Below are 25313 nucleotides of genomic sequence, written 5' to 3'. Positions count from 1 at the left end.
CAGCAGCATGACCCCATAACAATAAGACATAAGTCATTAAGCTGTGAAAGTCACTAAAATCAACAAGTCTAGCTGTATCGACATCAGTTAGTGAGCAAAATTTTAACCGCGTAAGCTGCAGAACTAAGTCTCTTCGCCAATCCGTTTATATGAGGGGACCACTGAAGTTTTGAATCCATGGTGATTCCATTATTATATAAGTTATTACATTAAATTATATATAAGTTCAGAATTTTTGTTCCACATAAACGAATTTTACTTTTAAATGAATATTCAATTATAACACTGGACGTTACATAATTAAGAATATGTTTAACTTATTTATGCAGTATTTACAATTTTCTTAACCTACATAGCAATAATTCAAAGTAATAAAAAGAAAATTAGAACAAATTTAAAAAGTTTGGTCTCTGTGGCAGTGTCTAACGTTGGCAGAAATTCCTCGCTGTATACTTCGCGCCGGTACTATCTACCAGGCGCGAACTTAAATCTTTAATTAGCGCCTGTGCACTTGAACCCCACGGCCCAAATATTTGTTTAATTTGTTTCTTAATAATGTTTAAAATGGTATACATTGAGGAGCGTGTCGGATGTAATGCAAGGCAAACTGCATCCAGGAAATTACAAAAACAACCAAACCAATTATTTAAAATGGAATTTCCTAACGACAATACAATATATTGTATTATTTTAATACACATTTTGTTACGTCTATTGTTTGATTCCCACATAAGAAAACAAACGACAACTCATACATCGCATTATTCCGTTTTTGTTTATTCCAACAACCAATTTTAGAATATTTATCATTCGCGTTGAGCACAAATGACAATAAAACATTTTAATTTTTTGGTACTTTTAATGTTGCTATATATGTATTTAGGGAAATTGTGAAGTTTTTGCCATGAGTTTTTATAAACAACGTTTAACCGAGTAACACCATCATTCAGTGTTAGGTTCCCGGGTCATCGGGGCGCTTTAAATAATAGAGGATTTTAGTTTTACTCTATATTAACCACTTGCGTATAACAATAGAATATAAGCGAAATAATTAAATGTTAATTGCTATGTAACGAATGAATGCAACGTAACAGTTGAAGAGAGTGCCTACGTCTGGCTACGCCATGCTTATAAAACCAGGGGCGGATCTACTTAAGGGCTTTGCATGCATACAAAGGGCCCCCAGTCCCCACTGAAAACAATAGGCGATATTTTACATTTAAAAAATTAAAATTGCTGAAATTTAAAAAAATCCTATTATAAGGTTGGTATATATCTCTGAGATCAACCCATGTGCGATGCGCGTCTATCGAACAAACGGGGAATTCCCCGTCGCTTGTTTTCGGTCGGTGTATTTTTTCGCGTGTGCGGGGTAGTCCCCCAGCCTTATAGCCCAGAGCCTCAATTCACGATCCGCCCATGTATAAAACTAAGAAAGCCTTAGTGAGCAAAATGTACAGCCTTGGCTCGTACATTCAGATTCATTTATAGGCACTATTATGTTGTAAGGTAAGGGAAAAACGTTGAATAAATTATTTTAAAATGATATTTACCCGCATAGCTTCCGGTGTTGATGAGAAATCAACTGGTTGACATTTCCAACTGTAAGTTCTCAACCATCCTGCGTCGAGACCCTGGAATTTTATTTTATGAATGTTTTATAATTAAGGTTTAAAATGGCTAAATGTATGGTAAAACATGCTACCGTTCATGTACAGACGATTATTGGTAATGTGTCTTCTTAGTTGCTTTTCCACTAATAACGTATTTACCAATGAACTGTACACACAAGTGAGAAACAGTCTTGTCAAAACGGTATTGGGTTTAGGTTTTATTCACAGAAGGCGAATTTTATGACTTTCTTTTCAATCCTTTGATTGTCCATCAGTTTCTATAAACTTAGGTTTACCTCATAAAACAAGAAGATGCTGACAAGAACTTGTAAAAAGTTATAAACCACCAGGGTCTTCTGCAGTTGGAAGGGTTTCTTGTCGGCCATGTACCTGGGACCCCATTTTAGTGTGAAGTAAAGGTATAGTCCTATTATGGTCAGTCCTGGTATGGGGCTCTTTATTAAGAACCAATCATTTGTTCTGGGATCTGTAAGTGGTATAAACATGTTTACATTATTATTGACCCCAAACATTGTACATGATAATATACAAAATAGGAAGGGTAATTGTAAACGCAAAGCTATTACTTGAGAACTAGTAAAAACAAAACTCGTACCACGACCGAACAGACCCGGACTATTGCTATATATATATATTGCTAAACCTTCACATTCAAGAAAACATCAAGGAAATCATAAGATAACAGATGTAATTTCAAAAATATAACTATATTTATAAAAAGTCTTGAATGATATTCACGCGCCAAAGATTACGAGATATAAGGTAAAAATTAGCTGGGATTATGATTGTTATTGTACATTAGTGTAATTTAAACGACAATAAAAAGTTAATGCCATAATAAGTATTAAAATGCATCTTAAAAGGATGTATGACCTGTAAAATGTCTGTTTAGAAATTTTGTCTTCATAATTAATAGGTATAATTGTATACCTATTTGCAGTATGTATTATTGTATTATAAACATTACCCGCCGTAAACAACATACAAGTTTTTCATAAGAAACCCGTCTTCGAAGATCGCGTTAAGATGAATTAAATGTTAATTTAATTTAAACATTTTATTGATAAACATGAGTTATATTAATCTCGCAGCTTTGGTAACATACTTATTTTAGAATTTATATATCTATACAAACGAGATATTTATCAGATATATTGTACTCTGTCTTCAGTGTTTTATTTAAATTTCTATGAATTTTCGGGTGATTATTTGTTCTATGACTAGCTATATTCGCTCATCGCCTTTAATATATCTACCAATGGCGCTACAACCTTAAGGAGGAGATTTCTATATCTCTTCCGTGATCATTTCTAATACTGGCAAGTACATGATCGACCTTCTGTGCTACACAAGGACGGCTTTTTTAAGACATGCCGGTTTCCTTACAATGTTTTCCTTCCCCGTACAAGCGTTGTTAAATGCGCATATAGATAGAAGGTCCATTGGTGCACAGCCGGGGATCGAAGCTACGACCCCAGGGATACCCTCTTAATACGTTAATACCCCCGTAAATATCCACGGAACTTTAAATTAAATCGTAGTTTAACATAATATAATCTTCGGTGAATATTACTATAGATAAGGCTCAATTATCACGTATAGAGTTATATGCGTGTAACTATGTCATCTTGGCTTTAGCATAGTGCGCTGTGTTAGTGCAGTATAAAAACAGCTTAATGTATAGGTACAAATGCATGTAAAATTCCCACATTTATTATTCATATTTATGCAAGTTTCAATAACAAGGCTACATACATTTTTGCTTAAATGTTTACTTAATTTAAATAATTACAAATAATTGATTTAAATAAAAACAATGGTCATTCAACGGGGCCGAATTCACAGGATTTCTTTAACAGTGGAGGATTGTTGTTGACGTTTCGGAAAAGTCGAGCTTTTGGTTTTTAAATACTCAAAAAGTAAAAGTCTTCAGTCCGGATTTCCTTTCAATTAATTTTAACAAAAATAATTGCCATTTTATAATTTTGGGAGATAAGGATTTCAAAACACAAATCTCAAAATGGCCGGTAGGTTTTCTGACAAACGTAACGTATTAATGCGATTGCAGCTTTCCTCAATAAATGGTACATCTAATACAAAAAAATATTTAATCGATAATTCGGCCGGCAACGGCCTTCGGGCAATGTGAGTGTCGATTGCGGTATCACATAAAATCAAATGAACCCCTGTTATTTAAAAAAGAAATACTCTTAAATATCGAGAATAGCGATCATAGTGCCTTCTAACTCGAAATAAATCGTTTCTCTAGGAATCCTATATCTGTAACTCAACTCAACTAAAGGCATATGGTGGCAGGGGTAGCAAAATGCCACGGGCCTCCAACTCAAGAGGGCCTCTGCTCTAGAGGTATAATGTTCTATGGATGAATGTGAAGTCATCAATACGCATTGGGCCAGCGTGGGGACTACAGACCATTCCCTCTCGCCTAAGAGAGGAGCTCTATGGACATTAGTGGGATATTTACAACGTGTAATTGAGTAAGCTGAAAATCTCGAACTTTATTAAAATTAAACTGAGTAGGGACGATTTTTACTGATAGGGCCACATCAACGAAAGAAGATTTGCCAAGGGCCCCAGGTGGTATAGTTACGCCACTGCCCCAGTTGTAATTAGCTAACCTGGCTAAATAAATAATTGTAATATATACCTTGATACAAAGCGATAAAGACGAGATTTACGAGAATTAAACCATAATCGTAACTTTAATAGTACTTTTAATTATTAAGCACTTTTAGAAAATGCTGACAAGTGTTAATTAATTAAGATATTTCGATCGATTAATATTCAGTACAAATTATAATTGCCGTAATTAATTTAATTTTGTTTATATTACAGTTATTACCGTTAGTCTAGTGGTTAAGTGTGTACTCTATGTACGCATTTAACACTTTCCTTAAATGTATTAATTAAACACGGCTGGCATTCAGAAAAAAAACTATATTGAATCTGGCTGTAAGGACAACAAAGATTCCAGATTCGAACTACGGTGTATATTAAATCCAATACGCTATAAACCATCCGTTGTACTTAGGGTTGGATCTCAAGTCTAAATATTAGACCCAAACGAAGACGAGAAGTCGGCAGACCTACAAATGGTTGTTGGGCCACCGGCATTTTATGGTTAAAATATTGCTGCGTCATATATTTTTTTTAAACTTATCCACGGGAATGATAAATTTGTGTTCTTATTACATATTTTTTCAAAAAAAATTTAACACAAATATTTCTTTATTTTTGTAAGACTAATTTACTTTTTGAAATGGAAAAATTGACGTTTGTCTTGTACGCATAAAAAATACGAATCAGTTATTATATTTTTGACTTAAAAACCAAAAGAAGGTTTACAATTCGACGTGTTTACAATGTTTTAAAAGTGACATGACACAAAAATAGAGCCTTCAAAGGGTGTTTGAGGCTTACATACGACTTAATTTTTACCCAAATAAATGAACTCACCGGCTAATTCTACGAAGAGGCGGTCGTAGACACTCGTTACTGAACTGTTTGATGTTGTCATTGTGGCGAATTTCGGGAAACTTCAGTTCTTTTTCGTCATAAGAGACTCTCCGGCATTTTTTTCAAGCTGTCTCCAGTTATGACTCTGTAAATAAAGGAATAGTTTTATTGTGAGCTCAAAAACTAAAATATATTTATAACGTGAACCTACTAAAAAGAGGTTGTTGTCGTGAGTGAGATTATTATTGTTTCGGGTTCAAAGGCATAGGTCTACTGGCGTATTAAGGAAAATTTATAAAACTGGAACAAAGCATTGCCTCATAACCCAATTATAATCATTGTTTAAATTAATAATTTATAAAAATAATATAGTACAATGAATTTTTGTTATTTATGCTGCAAGCAACACATTTCTAATTCAACGCGAATGCTAAAATATTTAATTTAAATACAAATTTTACTGTAAAAATGACCCCTCATTTTTGATATTTAATAACACCGTTACGGATTAAATATAATCATCGTTTTCGATACTATAATTTATGAATCACCTACTTTTTTTAAGGGGAATGTTTTGTGTTATCCTGAGACAATAATACTAAGCATACAAATAAAACATACAATAAATTTAACCTATTGATAAATATGTTGCATATACAACATATTTTGACAATTGACAATAGCACAATTAAGTATTATATACATCTATAATTATAATAATATTCTTCATCTAATATTACGCATATAATAACATCTTAAACTACATTATTTTAGATATAAATTATTTTAATTTATGGATTGTTTTGTTAGTTTTTATTATAATCCATTTTTAACATGTTCTTTCGTATAATAACGCAATTATAAAAGGATTTAATGTAAGATGTAAACTTCGCAATATACATATTATTTTAAATTTATTACCTGACATTTTAATAACATTATCTTGTTTTATTTTTATCATATTATTAATTACAGTCTTATTTTTTGTTACTTTATAGGATTTACCTGTAGAGTCATAATACCTACACTTTATATTTTTTATAAAATTTATCGATAAAAGCTATATTATAAATCTATCAACACTGCAGATATAAACAGATAAAACGCGCTATTGTGAAAACCTAATCATTACACATTAACTTACGTTTCAGATCTTCACACATAAAAGATCTTTAAGTAATAATAATAAAAACACTGTTAGTTTCTCAATAATGAATGATAACAACCATTGCAACCGAGCGCGTTACAACAACTGATTGTTTTTTGATTTTTCGCCACCCCTTGGCGATCGGCAGCCATCTTGATAAGTCAAGCAAGGGCGGCTGAGAACTGCGCAGTCGCGTATTATGCTACGAAAAGTTATTTGAATAATTGTGACCAATCAATTATTGTGACAAACGTGTATGCAAGATTAATATTCGGAAATTTTCCAATTTAAATTTAAATGGTCATCAAAATAATACAGTGGTAAAATTAAGGGTCGCTTTGTATCGTTTTCGAAGTTATCGAACTTTCATGTATTTTTAATATAACGCAAGTTATTAAGTTACATATATATATTTTAATTAATAATTAGAAGCGCTTGAAGCGAACTTGTAGCCAAAATGAGCTCTTTAGTAATTATTCACACACTCATAAATTGTAACATTTTTGTCCAATAGGTCGACTACAGTTATATTGAAGTGTCACTTAGATTTAAGAACCGATAAGTAAGCCAAGATAGTTTTATGTTAGCGTTTCAACTCCACTACCCCTAATATTATGTTATAAGCTCATGTTTTAAACGATTAAAGCCAGTTTACACCCAGCTCCAAACAAAGAGTTTTAACGTTGATTTGAACATCCCTCAAACAACCGACTCTGAACTTAACTCGCAATTAAACTTTTTTTCAGCACCTTCATGTAATATATTTCAGATAGGTTAAGGAAAACTGGTAGAAGAATATTAGTAGTTAAGTGAAGCTGAAGGAAAATTTTATTTTAATTCTAAATATAAATAAACATAGAAGTATCTATGAAAGATAAGACTTGAGCTTATAAGAGATTGTTATTATGCATTCTGTAATTTCTCAAACTGTATTCATAATAAATTTATAAAAATATTTTATAACAGCGTTAAACAATAGTTTTTTTACGGTATACGGAAATGTCATGTTAAGTTTAAACCTACGTCATGACGCATGCGCGAAAAGTCAAGAAACGGTCCAAAAGCGTCTTTCTTCCTCAATGTTGGAAAAGTCAATGTTTACTTCTCGTGGCCTTGAAAGTAAGATGAAACAAGTTATTTCGAAAGTCAAGAGCAAATTTAATCAAGCGTATACATCTACGTTTATTATCTAATAATTATGTTGATTATGCTATTAACTGTCACCACGGTGACCATTTTATTTAAAAATAGACGTTTTTGTTTCCATTTAAAAAAAAAAAAAAATGGCGCTACTACCTTTTATGGTATGGGTCTCAGATTTCTGTATCTGTTTCATGATCATTTGTCAATCTAATAGGCAAGTAGGTGATCAGCCTCCTGTGCCTGACGCACGCTGTCGTCTTTTGGGTCTAATGCTAGCCTGTTTCCTCACGATGTTTTTCTTCCCCGTTTCAGTGAACATTAAATGCGCACATAGAAAGTTCATTGGTGCTCAGCCGACGATCGAACCTACGACCGCAGGGATGAAAGTGGCATGCTAAAGCCACTAGGCCAACACTGCTCTTTCTTTTCATCTTACATTTTATAAATCTAGAAACGTTCTTTCTAGATTTTTGAATAAAACTATCTAGGATATGCGCTCATGTGTGTGTGGTTAAGAGAAGTTAATTGTTTAAATACAATATTGTGATGAAAGACTCGAACTCTTAATGACACCCATGACTGCCCTGGGCATAACTTGACAAAATAGACATTGACCAAAGACAATTAAAGTAATATCTAAAAAAATTGTCTTTGATTTTACTTAATAGCTGTAATTTTAGAACTACTGCTCAACTCTGCGGTAGCAGAGCCAACAACAATTTTTTTTATTTTTATAAAGACAATTCACACCAATTGACCGAGTCCCATGTTAAGATGGTGAAGCTTGTGTTATGGGTAGAACGTTTGAATGTTAGCATCTCCGTTAATAAGCATAGCATTATCTCTACGTGAAGGGAACCATACACTTCTTAGTTTATTATAACATAGGAGTATATATTTATTTATTTTATTTTTATTTATCTACACTTTGTTGCTTTATTTACTGATGTTTTCATACTTTTCTCCCAGTGGAATTAATGTTTTGTTCGTTTAAATCATATCTACATTTTTTTGTTTATTTTTTTTACATTCTACTTAGTTACATTGTCACACATCGAACACAAGCGTTAATACAACTACTACGACGAATGCTTAGTTTTATTTTTTTATCATGTAAAGGTTTTAGCAGTAAGAATAGAATGATATTAAGTTCAGTCTAACATCGACCACCGTTTGAATAGGAGTCTAATATCGACTACCGTTTAAAATAACACTCGTATTTTTTAATCAATAAAGTTTCTTTTATATTTAAAAAAAAATCTATTGAATACCGTCGCGATTTGACTACTTACAATCTTTTTATTAGATTTAGGTTGTATAAATATTGTTTTTGTAAACTGCCCTGGCGATTCGTGTACCTCACTGGCCTAAATTAAATGTAAATAACCGGCAAATTTGCATTGATAAAAATGTCAAATTGTTTTAGTTCCGTATCAACAGTCAATATCGGCAAGTTTACGAAGGCTATTAAACAGGTCGTAATTATTAACGGTCCTTGCTCTTTTTTTTTGATAGTGTAGAGTAGTGTGTGTGTATCCGCACTTAGACGCCCATTTGGACGGTTGTGCGTGTGGCTAATTAAGCCAGCCTAGCTCCTTCCAGAAGCTCAGAAGTTGGGTACTTCTCACTTCACGGAGTGCTTACTGCTCCTAGGATTTCTGATCGTTGGGAAGCCACAGCCAGGATTACTTATGACTGATTCCTTTGCGCTGAAACAGTCTCTGCACCAAGGGACTGTCTGTCGCGCCAAGGACAAAGAGATGTTTATATCAATGGCCCGTAATTGTTACTATCATTTTGAGATTAATTCTGTTGAGGCTTAGAAACTTTTTCACTAGGGGGTTTGGACTGGCTGCAGTACGCGTTTTGCGACCAACAGTGATTTTTGAGTTCTATGGATCTTTGTCGAATTCAGGTTCGCACTTGCGAGAAGGGCAAGGGAAGGAGCGAGTACAGGCCCGTCGGCAGAATTAAATAGTAGGACATAGATTTTTAAGTAATAAATGTATAATAATTTAAATAACATGTTTATACTAGAGGTTATGCGTACAGGGTCTTGCGGGCAGTTATGTAATGATTTTTACATTCGGTGTGCGCACTTGCATGTAAATTGTAGGTAAACATTTTTAGACCTAAAAACCTATGCTTGCTTTTAGCGCAATATACCTTGCCTCGAGTAGCTGTGTCTATCCACACTTAATTCTATTTGTTTATAAATAGTATCGTAAGGTCCAGCAAATAATGCATGTTCACATAATAATTGAAAATCCTAATCATATCCTTCCAAGTACACAAATGAATTACGAATTGTATGACTCAAAACTTAGCGATTAAAAAGAGTGGCGGAATGCCAGTTCTTCTTGCTCGCTCTACGCTTTTGACTTGCGAACTGGTAGTGAATATGAATTTCCAATTAATTTAACTTCTTTTCTGACGTTCATAAGCGTTCTTGTTCTATATGAATAAAGTTAGTTTGAGTTGAACGGTTGTAGGAACGTTTCAGAAGCGAGCGGAGTAAATAACTAATATGAATGAACCCTACTAACTGCTGAGTATCATTGATACGGTCATTCAGCGTTTAATAGAACCAAGTAGATAGATCTCCGTCCCACGCTTTAACAAACGGGAGAAGTAGGTAACGTTTGTGATACGAGGTCTTGTCAACTGGTTGTGAACGAGTCAATATGCCAAGAAAATGCTTTACGCTGATGCCATTAGGGTCATATTTGCTTACTGATGGATTGTTTCGACACAGTCGTGGTTCGCTAGTTGTCCCAAATACCTAGGACCCTGTAATTTTGATGCTAAATATATTATTTATGTTCACTAATATTTAATTAAGAAGTCTTCAAACGAGAAAATCTAGGGAAAAATATTTCTATAGGGACGTGTCTATGTCTGACGTTTCACTAATGATTTTATCTTACCAAACAATAAAAAATACGCCTTAAATAAAAACTCTTTTTCAGAAATTAACTTACACTCACAACGAAAAAAACCATATTGCTGATAACTAACCTACACAGTACACATTTAACTATTAAAACTGTTTTTTTCAACAACTTCACGTTACCTGAAAGAATATTATAAATATTCTATACACCAGTACATATTAATTAACAATTCATATAGCTTTATTTTATTTCATAAAAATAACACATACAAATAATAAAAAATAAAAAAATATTAACAGTAAGTAATAAAATAAAATATTGTATAATTATTATATGTAGGTGAAAGCCTACGGGTGAAAGCCTCTTCCAAGCTATTCCATAAGTTTCTTATTTTTCTTTAATAAAATTGAGAAATAGGAATGAATCTTTTGTTGCCGTTGTGTGTAAAGTAAGTAATAACAACCTTAGCAGGTAGTAGTTAGAATTGCAGCATTTTACCTTCAACTATAGCAATTGGAAATACGCACAGGTAAGTTTCAACACTATGCAAAAACTTAGTGAGCTTAACATCCTCTCTAAATCCTTTATGTCAGACTTAATAACTTATAAATTAGTTTTTGTTTAATTTTTAGTCTTGTCACTTTATTAAAGATTAATTTGAATTAATTTGAGATTAAAGTTCATTTAGCGACCTTTTTATATTATCCAACAACGGCATTGGCTATAGTTGGCTGAATAAAAATAATAAAGGCTTATTTTATTTCCATATCATTAATTTTCATTTCATTTCAATTTTTTTTTGAAAGAAATCTCGCTGTTGGCCTTAAGGGCCTTTACAGCTCAGCTCGGGCTGTTTTGGCGAGCGTAGCTCGATAAGCCCTGCGATTCTGTACTCACTTTTCGAACTCACAAGCAATGAAAAGGTGGGAGCTTGTAGTTTATTGTTTATCAGAATGCCAAATCATTAAATGACTGCTTCACGACTGATTTGAGAGCGACCGCCGATGCGAAAACCGCTGTGTGAGTTCCAGAATCGCAGGGCTGAATGGGCGTTTATCCCACGACTAGCGCAAGGGCGTCTCCTGTGAGACTCGAACCTCGGCTTGGGCCGTCGCGGGGTGGTCAATCGCCTGAAGGGTAGGACGGAAGCTCACTGGAGTGAGCGAAGTACGCAGTAAAGGTCCTCGCCTTCCCCGGTGAAGGCGGTTTTTTTACCCTAACCTGTTTTTGGCTTTCATTTCAAATGTTAGTATCTACAAATAGCTAAACGTTAGTAGTAAAATGTTAGATTCCTCTTGGGTAAAGGCCTCCTGCAACCCTTTCTGGTGACTGACTGACATAGACATAGACATGACATTTATTACATACGAAAACACACACACATAAACACACAAAATAACAATACTCTAAGAAAAAATAAAATAAGACATATCAAAAACAATAAAAATAAAAAATAATTAATTTCCTTTTCCCATTCGGTTCGCTTCAAGTCTGCAATGTCTGTGTGCTGTGGTTGTAATTGGCCCTGGCTCAGCATTATGCTGAGGAGCAGAAAGTTCCACAGCGCTGGTCATTCTGCCAGAGACCACAGCAGACTGGCAACTGTATCTTTGCCAATAGTCTCTAGTTCACCATCTTTTTGGCCTGCCCACTATTCTTTTCCCGGGTATTGAGTTGTCTTTAATGTCCATCTGTTGTCCAGGTATTGTGTTACATGACCCATTGGCATTTTAATTTCAAAGCTAGAGCATCGGTTGCTTAAGTTTTTTGTCTTATATAATCTCTCTTGACTCAATATTATTATAATAATATTAAAGAGAAGTTGTCGATGTCAACTTTGTTTTTTTTTAAATATGCAGAGTACAATTTTACGATTTTGATTAAACGTGTTAATTCAACGTGCAGTTAGTAACATTTCACTTCCATAATAAATAGTTATTAAATTATTAACGCGTTTAAACTGGTTTTAACTGTATTCAAAAGTCTGATGCGTAAATAAAATACAGTTAATTTGTTTGTTACAATTCAACTGGTTCATGAATTTTGAATAGAAAATTGGTTCCCCGATAACTTAAATAGTATTTTATAAATAAAATACTATTATAAATAATATTTTTATATTTAACGAATGACTTAAAATTATAAGTAGTTAATAAAATAAAATAAATCAGTTGCACTACAACCTTATTAGGTTTGGGTCTCAGGTTTCTGTATCTGTTTCATGATCATTTGTCAATCTAATAGATGTAGGTGATCAGTCTTCTGTGCGTGCCACACACTGTAGACTTTTTGGGTTGACGCAAAAACTGCCTAAGAAGGCAAGCCGGTTTCCTCACGATGTTTTCCTTCACCGTTTGATCGCGCTAAATGTGCACATAGAAAGGAAATCCAATGGTGCACAGCCGGGGATTGAACCTACTACTAATCTAACATACATTATACAATTTCCATAAAAAAGTTGCAACTATTGACAAGATAGAACATTTGCCAAGATATATAAATAACTTCATGAACCTCCTGTTTTTTGACGGTGAATTAAATAATTTTTATAGTTATATAAACGCATATCTGAACTGCGTAAATATAATTCGGTAACATTATGTAAGTTTACGGCCTCGATATTGATTTGAATATATTAAATGATATATGTCGATTAGCTAAACTCGGAAATGTACTCGAAGCCTAAATGAGGAAACATTCTGGTTTGAAGTCTGCCGGACCAGATGTTTTAATAATTTTTGATTATTAATAAATTCAACATATTGTTAGAATACTTCTTAAAGAAAATACGAAGAGATATTTTATTGCTCCCCGCAAGGGTAGGACGCTCACGTTATGTTTTGAAATTTCTGTATCATCAGGATTATTGGACAGATTTTTCCAGGTAAACACTAATTAAAATAAACTTACTGAATAAATTTTATTACATACTTCTTTACTAGCATTGCCTGAAAGACATATCAAAGCGATCAGCCTTGCGATTCTGTAACTCACTTTTCGAACTCTCTCTTGATAAACAATAAACTAAAAGCTCCCTCCAGAATGCCAAATCGTAAAATGACTGCTTTACGACTGATTTGAGCGAAAGCTGTGAAAACCGCTGTGAGAGTTCGAAAAGTGAGTTACAGAATCGCAAGGCAGGCATTCCATTGCACTTCTGTTTAGTGAGTTTTCCTGATGGTTTGTACTTTTTGTACAACGAATTTACAACATTTTGTAGTACTCGCGTAAAGTAGGCTTTTCTAAAAAATGTTTTTATGTCTTACAATTCTTACGATGTTATTCAACATATAGTTATAGAAAATCTGAGAGGCCAGCAGATTACGATTTGGCATTCTGATAAACAATAAACTACAAGCTCCCTCCTTATCAGAACGCCAAATCATAAAATTACTGCTTCACCGCTGATTTGAGCGCGACCGCCGCTGTGAAAACCGCTGCGTGAGTTCGAAAAGTGAGTTACAGAATCGCAAGGCAGTAAGTAAATGGTTCCAAATAACGGTTAGAAACTTTTAACATAATAAACAGATATTGAAAGATTAGCTTCACATAAAAATGCGTTTTTGGGGTAACTACCATAACGCCTACATAGTTCTCGTTTCTTTACCGGTATGATTGTAATTTACCACCGTTATACCACTATAGATTACCTAACAATGCTCTCAGTGGACCGCGACTTACTTATGTCAAAGTAAGTCAAATGTACCAAAACTGAATTATATAACTTGTTTACATTTCTATATTATTTGAATGGCGAGTATATATGAAATACTACATACGAGATTTGTGTAGGTATTTCATTCATGTTTTAAATTATGTTGCAGTCTTGGAATTACGAATACTCTATATAATATATATTACCACACGGTAAGCATTCTAAAGCATAACTAAGACAAAATGCTGCCAGCCACAAGAACCAAACTTTAAAAATTTGTAATTATTTTCTTTTTAATTTTAATTATTAGTTATGTAGGTTAAGAAAATTGTAAAGACTGTATATTTGATTGTTATGTTTAAGTGTAGAAATTAATTATTTAATATATATAATAATTGAGACTATAGACATTTTGATATTTGATAATAAATTTGTTTTAATTTTCTTTTTATTAATTTCAATTGTTTTTATTATAACTATGTAGGTTAAGAAAATTGTTAATACTGTATATTTGATGTTTAGGTTTAGAAAATTAATTACTTAATACAATATAATAATTAAGACTATAGACTTTTTGATATTTTATATTTATTTACAAAACGATATAAATATATTAACCACATATGTGACTTTTAAGACTTAGATACGAATAATTAGTATAATTGTTCCGGTTGGCCTTGCAGTAAAACATGCGTAACGGGCCGTTTTAATTCGGTAGAAATTTTATAAAAGGTATTTGCGTAAGTAAACAAGATCAAAGATACGTGGCAGGCTCACTTGGTCACAAGATGTTCATGGCTCACGGATGTTTAATGATAAAGCCGCCTAAGGATTAGAAGATTCGCAGTTGCTAGTCGGCAATCTTTCAAAGGCAGGTACTAAAAATAACCGTTATTAGTGGCAAGGCGAAAAGTTCGAAGATGTGCTGGTTTGAAAAACCTTTTGAATATTCAAACAATTTGAATATATCTGGTTGTGGTTGGGTCATATAACATAGGTTGTGGTATTTAGTGGTCGAAGGCATTTAGTGGTTGTATGATTTGTAATACCTGTGCCATTAACCTGCAACATTTGAAATTATACTTTGTAGAGAACAAAATTATTTATATCGCTTGGATTTTCGTTTTTTGCGGTGGTCACTGAAATATTAGTAGGTATACTTCTTAAATTTTAATTCAAACCACAAAAAGTCAAATAAAAAGGTTGTCAAAACAACAAAAAACTTTTAGTTCGTTAAAAATTTTGCGTCTTGACTAATTTTAGCGATTTGTTTTTCTTATCTTTTTAAGAAACTCGCAATAATAATATCTTTAAAAATACAGATATTATCGGATACAGAAAATCTTATCACAATCACACACACACCCGAATCAACATTCTGAATTTCCAGTTAATCCTAAAGTCGAGAAGGTTCTAATATCGAGAAGATGTTTTGATATGGATACCTGGAACATTTTCTTTGTCAATATAGGGCTACTTTTTGAAAGAGTCTAACCTTCTACAGAGTCTACACAAAAAGTAATCTTTGTTCTGTGCTCATCGTGAGCTTCTTGTCTATGCCTCACATCAATGCAGATTCAAGTTATTAATGAAAGGTTCACAATATATTATTTGTGAAGCAAACGAAACTGATTAAAACACTTCTAGAATGTATGATATATTAAAAACATATTAATGAAGAATATATTCTTTAGCAATATTTGCTTAGTAATAGTTTGTATAAAGACACCACAAAATATTTAAATGGTAAATAATATTCGTTCAACATCAAACCATAGAATTTGATTTTATAGGTATTATCAAGTACTTACGTATAGGGAGTGCTATACGCATGTCGAACCCGAAGATCCTAAAGTTAATTCCCTGAAAAAGAAGGCTGATCTACTCATTATGAAATAGACGGAGTACTTAATGTTTTTCTGATGTTCTCTATATTTGAAGGTTTACTCGACTTCAAACACTTAACTCGATACGTAAGTGGTCCCAAATAAACGATGAGCGAATACTCCAAAATGTATCATATGATATATTTTCATTTTGCGTAATATTTATGACACATAATTAAATAACTTGTTTACCAAAACTTCAATAAATATTATTTATTTAAGAATAAACGTGTACGAACCATTTTAGCTTTAGCAAAGGCTTTATGCTGTTAGGATTTTTAGTTTAGTATTAGATTTAGTATCGGATAAATGAGTTAAAGCGTTGTAAACCGTATTTAATATTTATCTTTACAAAACCGAATTCAGCATTGAGAAAGATTGAAGCAAATTTTAACAACAACAGAACCTAACATACAAAATGGCGGATTTTTAATAAGATTCAAATAAGATTACTTTAATTATTGTAAGGTAATTGATGTTGAGTACAGTAAATTGAGTTAGTACAGTAAATTTTTTTAAAACATTGTTTATAAAAAAAACGTCTCGGATGTAAAAATTCAATATAATAATAATCCAGACAGACGGCAAAATGTCAACAGATATTCACGAATCTAAAAATGTAAATTATTATGATAATCGTTTTTTATACATTCAATGACATTTCAGACATATCAACTGTCTTTTTCTGTCAACGGTTATTTACGGTGTGATGAAAAGAGATAAATTAGTGTTTTAGTTTAAGCAATACGATTGACTTAATTCGTATGAATGGGCTAGAGTCTAGATAATCAGTTGAAGACATCTTTTGTGAGGATTCGAGGTCTACCAAATGAGGTCATAATGATGTAATGGGTACATCCGGCTTCTAAGAGCCTGGAGTGGTCAGAAACCATAAAGAACAAATAGTGAACGTCATTCTCTAGTAATAACTAAAACTATTTAAAGATTTATTTATTTAAAACAGCTGTCAGTTGTAATATACAAGTAATTATCAATTTGAGCATCAGGAAAGTATAATATGTAAATACCGCGAAAGAAAATTTTATTTGTGTGTACTAACAAACGAGGTTGGACCAAATTTAATATATTAGTAAAATATATTTTCTCATGAATCAAAACCTAAAAAAATATAATATAATAACCAAAATATATTATTATGGAGTCCCTTTAGGCAAGGTTCCGAAGATACTGGCAGCGTTCCCTCTTTGAATAGCTAGACTAATTCTTTGTCCGAGGTAGCTGCCAGCTTTTCGGTCTCCTGTGATGTCGACTAACCTTATAGCTATTTACCTAAAAAGCCTTAAAGTGCTAGGACCCCAAGGACCAATATATTTTCGATGAAATTTCGTAAGCTACCATAGAAAAATCATTTTTTTATAGAATTTGATATCATTATTAAATATAGTTGCCTTCGAGAGCGATACAACGATTCCGTATATTGTTTGTCAAGACAAGCCTTGGCTTCGATAGTATTTTTTTCGAAAAAAAAAAGGAATTTATTATCACCCCAAATTCCTTTTTATGCATTTTTTAAGCAAACACAAGTTCCTTCACTTAAAATACTATATCTCACAAACTACGGCAGTTGTCAAATTTATATTTGTGTCTTTGGAAGGTTAGGGGCTATCTAAAAATCATATTAATTTAATACTAGCACGATCTATGTGTCAGCCTACGAACTTTTCAATCCAACTAATATAAATTATTATGCATTAAGTTTGTTTACGGACGGACTACGGAGTACTATTGCGAAGTGCAAACAGCGAAACTAGATATTACTCCGCGTAAGACGCAACCTAATGCCCTACTTGCTATCGGTAATGATTTTAAAATGCTTACATCTGATTCATTTTACGATTACTTATTTATGTAACAGCAATTAGTATGTGGTAATATTAGCAGATGGATGGACAGTTACAGCTGTACGGATCTCGTAGAAGAAGAGCAGAATGGAGAGTGTCACAATTAGATTTATGTTTTGTACTTTCTTAACTGTGAGTAACAGGTCATATTTCAAAATTAATTTACACTATTTTGAATAATGTTAGTAATGATAATTCTCGTATCTTTTAAGCTCAGTGAGATATAGTTGATATTTTTATGATTTTAATTAGACTTAGATTATTAAAATTACTTTTGCTGTTAATAATAAACTAAATCTCATATAAATTCGTCGTTTTCTATACGTATGTTTTCGACACATATTTAAGTTACTTATTAATTTAAATTATTAATTAATTTTTTAGTAACTTAAATTTAAAAAAAAAAATATTAATTTAACCGTACCACAATTTAGTTTATTATGCAATAAAGATTTTTAGATTTGTTTCATTATATTATGAATTTACATGTAAAACAAAAAAGGATAGAAAAAAGAACAGACCACGCGCGACTAAGTTAATCCGAAGTACAGGTAGGTGTGTAAACAGGTATTTTACTAAGTATGTAAAATTACTAAAATATTAACAGCCATAAAAAATTAAGTTAGTAAAAACAACATCTTGAAGCTACAATAATAGTTCCGGAATGATCCTCGTGTATGTAGTACCTACTTATAGTAAGTATACGAGTCTACATTATTTTGCATGTAACCTTTAAATACACATAAATATAAGGGATAAAAAACATTAAATTATGTCAAATTTGATAAAATTTTTAGCGTTTCATAGTTCCTCAGATGTCTAGTAGGTTATTATTATTAATTGAATTTTTTAAATAACTATTTGGTGAATTATATTAAAAGTGTTTTTAAAATAATACATATGAAAGCCAAGATTAAAGATTTCGATTCCATCATATCGGAAATATGTTATGGTATAGCCACAAATATGATTAAGAGATGTGCGTATTTTAATTTTAAAACTGTCAAGATTTTAAGAATGTCTTTTTACTAAGTTAAGCTATTGAGAGCGTCATACAATACGTAGTTCATGTCATTAATCTTTAAACAAAAAGGCTTAATCTACGGTTATAAAGCTAGTTTTACGTCCACATATATATTGAAAGTATGTTGAGGGAAAGTGGTCACGTGGGCGCGCATGCGTTCCGCGACCGAAAACTAAATCGTCCGTTTTCAATACTTAAATTTTTTTTTGGAACTACGTAAAATCTACAATTAATACTTGCCTCGGCTTAAGTGTAAATAAATCATAAATCTTAATAAAACTAGTAATTGAGTTCAAATGTATTTTATTAATTTGTCTCTGGCACTTTGTCTTATTATGTTTTCCTTCACCGTACGAGCGAAGTGTTAATTGTGCACGTAAAAAAACACTGTTTTAAATGTATAATTATGCATGAATAAATATGCCAAAAAACGAAAACATCAGATAATTGAAAAGTAAACATGGTTATTTCTTTGCTTTTTTTGGCATATTTACTGTGGTAGCAAAAACAAATGCAAAAAGCCAAGTAACCTCTATAGGTCATAGGAATTATGTTCTGAGAATTGAAAGTGATGAATCAAATACACTCAACATTGAAATGACACAAATTTGAATTGTTAATAAAGAAGAAAATTGGTGAAAGTTTGTGTAAGAGTTATAAATAAAAAAATTAAGGTTAAATTGCTTAAATTGGAAATCCAGTGTGCTTTGCATCTTGACATGATTTTTGGTTATATGAAATTAATAAGTTCTAAGTCCGAATACAACTTGGTAAAGGAGTTCCTGGGTTCAATCACCATTGAAATAATAATTGTTTCGAGTTAATAAACACAGGCCCTTGTACTTCTTGAGTTTAGTACATTTGAAATTGAAAATTGTAGTTACTACTAGGTATTTGTAGATCTTGTAAAAGGAAAGCTCGCAAAGCTAAAAGCTAATGTAAAATTTGAATATAATAATGAATTTTAGCAATTTAAAACACAAACTCGTTTTATAGATAAAAACATATCCTTAAGCGAGGGCATTAACCGAAATAACTCATCGTAGATTTGATTTTATCTAAGTATGTGGTGTTTGAATTAAAAACAATAAATATGTATTGATCATTGACTATAATTTCAATGATTGATTTATAATTAAAAACAAAATATAATATAAATTCCTCGATACCAAAATATCTACAAGTCACCTCTAACTTTTGTCTAATTTCGTTTTTCAATCATGGCGAGTTTTATGAATTCAAAGGTTAATTAAATGACATCACATTAGTTTGGATTAAAGCTTTTAAAGGAAAAAGATTACTAGTGATTTTATTTTTATAATACATATATAGGTGTCTCAAGTTATACATTTACATTAGAGTCATACAAATCTTCAAGCGTTTATAAACGACATATAGACCTATAAACATATATTGCTATGGCGTTTAGTTATGTACCATAAAATAATCTTAGAATTTAACAAGTTTTGTTATAACCACTTATTGCATTAAAGGAAAAACCAAGTCGTAGTACGTAATTTTCAAGTTCGTTTAAGGCTTTAATAAGGTTTTACATAGAAAACAGGAAAAATCAAAACGTATTGAAGATCACGATTTATTCTTATATAAAAAGATCATAACTCCCTACAGGTTTCGAGAAATAGGCGTTATTGTAATGTATTAAGGTGCTGACAATAAATTGAAAATTATTGTGACTTAAGCGTTCGTGTTCTTTCGACATTGATTTTAATTGGCGACTACTAAATGGTTGGTTAATAACTAAGGTACTTTGAGTATTTACATGTGTAAAAGGAGTTCTTCGCATTGACTATATCATATGGGTTAGTAATAAAGAAAACTAAATTTTCTTAAAACTGCCTGTAAATCGTATAATGCGATAAACTACTGTTATTGTAAGAAATGTCTACGTAATTGTGTTTACGTCTGACTAAATAAATTTGTTAATGATGGATTAATATTAAAAAAAACATTATAATTATAGTTTAGGTACTGTATCCATCTGTCACAGATGACAGATGACGTAATTGTGCTAGCGGGAAAAAACTGGATGAATGTTGCTCAAGGCAAAGAGAATCGCAAAATATGTTGGAGACTTTTAACCACAAAAGGGGCCATAGAAATACATATTAGAATAGTAATAAAACTAACTTTAATAACACTTATACTAGGAAAATTAAACTTAACAATTATTGTATGGATTAATTAATAAAGCCCTAATAATAATAATAATTCTCTGTCAGCCGTCTACATGAAATAATTGTGTGCTGAGGAGCAGGTTCCTGCAGGTGCACAAACATTTTGTAAAAAAAACCTTGTCGATTTAAAAAAGTGACGGAGATTCTTCGAATACTTCTCCTTTGTTCTACGCTCTTGAGAACTGTCAAAGTGTACATGTAAATACCATTATTTTACTGACGTTCATAAGAACTATCCTTTCATCTAACCAAATCTAGAACCTCCAGGTTTAAACTGAACTAAAAGTCTTGTGGTCTTGTCAAGTGGTTGTAAAATGAGGTTGTTGTAACCGTAATACTTATTTACTGAGCGTAAGAATAGCGTAACGATAATAACATCGCGATTAGATCAGTTACGAGGTTCTATTAAGTTAAAAATGATTTAGCCGCGACAACTTCCGAATTCCATCATAGAGATAGTAGGTTAGTAGGCCAGGGGTTTTTATGTAATAATATATCTCAAAACCCATTCATCAAACACGACATCTTGTTTCGTAATATTTGAGTGAAATTGAACAAGGGTAGGCTGGTTGAAAAAAAAAAAAGAAAACCATCACAAAAGAGGTTTAATGTCAATTTCGAAGTTCCGAAGTTTTGGATAGAGTTAGTGATAAAATGGCGCTACAACTTTCCAAGGCTTAATTACTAGGATAAAACTGCTAATAATAGAACAAAATATTTTTTAGCAACAACCTCGAGCTTCATCATAGAGCTGAAGCATAACCTTGGCATACCTGACATTTTTATGAACTGTACTTTGAAACTATTTTTATCACGATCAGCTTTCTAACAAAAAAAGCCGTATCACAACCAGTCCATTCGCTTAGGAGTCAACTTATACATATTTCTGCGTCGGGATTAAAAACTGCAAATCTAAATAAAATGTATTCCGCCATATCGACGAGATAATTAATTATGAAAAGAAATTCAGTCTGGCTATTCTGGTTTTGTGATAAGCATTCATTTAATATTATTATAAAATTCTCTAAAGCGCTCTCGTAACTGGATGTTGATCGAAAACTACCGTTCAATATTCGAAATTATTTTTATACCAGTAGCTTCCGGGCATAATTTATAATAACTAATAGTGTGTGGGCACACTTGTAGAAAGCCATACTAGATTCATTAAATTCAATACTTTAAACATTAAAAGTCTATAAAATTCATTATACAATTCAAATATTGCATTTAATTAAGGTTACGAAGAAAAATACTTTCTTCGGTTTTCCATAGAACACGTAACGTTTCTTGCCGCGTGTCAATTGTCAATGTTTGTTGGACTATAAGCTGTTGACCAATCACAACCAAACGAAACACGCGATCGTTTCGTCTTTCATCTTACATTCTCATTCTGTAGTTTTCTTGATAGTCGAGTGCGCTTTCTGTACTAGCCCGAAATAATTTACTCAGAATTTTCAGAAATTCTAAAAATGTACATACGTATAGTATATAACACATAAATCTGAATTCACCTTCAAATAATTAATTCATAGGATAATTAATCTCATCATTTGTACCAGAGATATAAAAACACGGTTTATAGTATTTGCATACTAAAAAAAGCTTTAGCGGAATATCCGCTTAGATAACACCAGCCTTCGTTAATCACGCTTCATCTAATATTAAAACGATATAAACATCAACCTATTCATGGAAATTTCCATAATAATGTTGTTTTTGTAATAATATGGTATCGAAAGATTAAAAAAAACTATTTAATAAATTATCTCCGATTATACTTGAGGTATACTTAGTTGATTTACATATTAGGCGATTAGTGACTTTACTTTATGCAGCATCACATAAAAACTAACCCGTTGCGTATATACAAAAAGACACTAATTTACAGGTACTAAAATATAACAGTTTCACCGCTGGAATTAAGGTTTTAGACGATTTTATTTCGAAACAGAAATTTCCTTAAGGATTTTTAAACCAATGAGAAAATAAATTGAATGTATTTTTCACATATACTTAATTACCAATATTCTTGAAACATGTTATTTCCATTGCGTCTTACATTATATGACTATATGCTCTTCTAACGGACAGTATACTCAATTAATGACCATCTTAACGAGTTTCAAGTGAATGGTAACTCGGATCTTATTACATAACTGAGATTCAGGAAGTGACAAGTGTACTATACGATGTAATTTGTGCACTGCGCAATATGTAGTAACACCTACCATTGCTGTTATCTGAGAATATGGTCAAGTACTTGGAAACAAAATCCAATTTGGAAAAAGGTGTGTCATCCCCTTAAGATATTGTAAATAGTTTATTTCGACACTGTCTTACGTTAAATATTAGTTTTAGACTAAAGTATTTAATAACTTTATGCTAACAAACTGAATTAAATTAAATTAGAGGGTTCTAAATAATAAATAACCTTAACTAACTTAAAAGTCCCTTTAGGCAAGGTTCCGAAGATACTGGCAGCGTTCCCCCTTTCAATAGCTAGACTAATTCTTTGTCCGAGGAAGCTGCCAGATCTTCGGTCTCCTGTGATGTCGACTAACCTTTTTAATATGACAGCGAAATCTGATATTATTTTATTTGGAAAAGACAATCATTGTGAATGTTCACGGAAATAGGGTAGACTGGGTCAGTTTTTGATGACACAGTTTCGTATATTCGAACGATTCATACCAATACCTTCGTTTACGTTATCTATTATATTAATATATTTACAATATATATATTACATACGTTAACTATTGCTCTTAATGCTCGTGCTACAGGTGTTTACCAATCTTTACATATAAAAATGACCAGGGGCTTGAGACAAAATAAATTATCTTTTCTTTATGAATATCTTACCAATTCGTTTTGCGTTAGTGAGTCACGCCTGTTGAAAAGTGATTGTCTCAAGCCCAGTAAAACTGAGGTAGGCATGTGTGCCTCATCCTCATGTTACATTGGGAGGTGACTTCACGTACAAGAAAACAATGAATTTAGCTATTTATATTAAAGATTGTTCCTATATTATATTTATACTAGCTGATTCGGCAAACGTCGTTTTGCCAGGTTTATTATTTCTAGGAAACATTTTTTATTTTTTTATTTTTGTGGACGGCCGACAATTAAGGATTGTAAGTATTTTTGTATGCTGTATCATAAAAAACAAAAAGTTTTGTCTAAAAAATAAAAATTTAGGGGTTGGACCATCCTTAACATTTAGGGGGATGATAAATAGATTTTGTCCGATTCTCAGACTTACTGAATATGGACAAAAAATTTCATAAGAATCGGTCGAGCCGTTTCGGAGGAGTATGAGAACGAACATTGTGACTCAAAATCTCGATTTTATTATTAATTCCTTTATTTTCAAAATGTATGTGATATTATTTTCTTTGTCAAATAATTATAGCTTTCAAGATGCACGGACCAAAGATTTTATGTTTGTTTAATATTTTAAAATTATAATTATTATTACTATGTCGGTTAATCATATTGTATATTTGTGTGTTATGAAATAAATAAACCATTTTTTAGCTTTTTGTTTTTCTATTTTATTAACTTCCTCAAATGTAAATATTATATTTGGTTTGACCTTTTATGTAACAATTTATTTAAAAGATATTTGCATAAACTAAATTAAATTTTATTATTAGAGTGACGCGGAAGGATTGTTGCTTCCTATATTAATCTTGATTGCCTCTATGTTACCTTAACATTTGTACTTTCTCACAAAAATGCCAGTTTTAACTCCTTTTACGTGACCTTTGACATCCAAGCCCGGAATTGTCTGTCATAAACCTTGGTAATTTACTTTCACAGTCACTTGCAATTTCATCTAATAACGCGTACTGCACTACGCGTATTCCGTTAAACCATATTCATATATATATATATATAAGAATAAGACGAACACTTGGGGATGATAGACATATAAATATATTGCAATAGGATGTAGCATTATAGTATATTTATATAGCTCTAATGAAAAGGAGTAATTTATTAGTATAATTATATTTTATTTTTATTAATTATTTACAAATATACCACTTGTATTATTTGTAACTAAATTAGCTTTTGCTGTATTGTATACTTAATTTATGAATGTAATAAATAATACAACAAATACCTCTTTAGGTCTTGGCCTCAGATTTCTGAATCTGTTTCATTATATTTTTTAAATCTAATAAGACCCAAAAAGTCGACACACGCCGTCGACTTTTTGGGTCTATGACATGTCGGTTTCCTCACGATGTTTTCCTTCACCGTTCGAGCAAATGTTAAATGCGCACATAGACAGAAAGTCCATTGGTGCTCAGTCGGGGATCGAACCTACGACCTCAGGTATGAGAGTCGCACGCTGAAGCCACTAGGCCAACACTGCTCATACTTATAA

General features: G+C 32.0%; 1 protein-coding gene across 2 annotated transcripts in view; it reads right to left on the bottom strand.

Annotated features, from left to right (window-relative positions):
• The window catches only part of LOC125056553 (elongation of very long chain fatty acids protein 7-like), a 34973-nt gene that overhangs the window by 2843 nt on the left and 6817 nt on the right, over nt 1-25313 (bottom strand). Inside the window, exons 1-4 of one of the 2 annotated variants that reach the window (XM_047659703.1) lie at nt 6256-6386; nt 5112-5256; nt 1910-2100; nt 1554-1634 (exon numbers count right to left, since the gene is read on the bottom strand). In XM_047659703.1, coding sequence (XP_047515659.1) covers nt 1554-1634; nt 1910-2100; nt 5112-5172 — 333 coding nt within the window. In that variant the 5' untranslated portion in view covers nt 5173-5256; nt 6256-6386. Of the gene's footprint in view, nt 1-1553; nt 1635-1909; nt 2101-5111; nt 5257-6255; nt 6387-25313 lie in introns of those variants that run through there. The other variant, XM_047659704.1, reaches the window with a different exon arrangement.

The sequence above is a fragment of the Pieris napi genome, chromosome 15 (genome assembly GCF_905475465.1).
Source record: "Pieris napi chromosome 15, ilPieNapi1.2, whole genome shotgun sequence".
Taxonomy (NCBI): domain Eukaryota; kingdom Metazoa; phylum Arthropoda; class Insecta; order Lepidoptera; family Pieridae; genus Pieris; species Pieris napi.
Note: the sequence above shows the minus strand (reverse complement) of the source record. Positions and strands in the feature narration are given on the sequence as shown.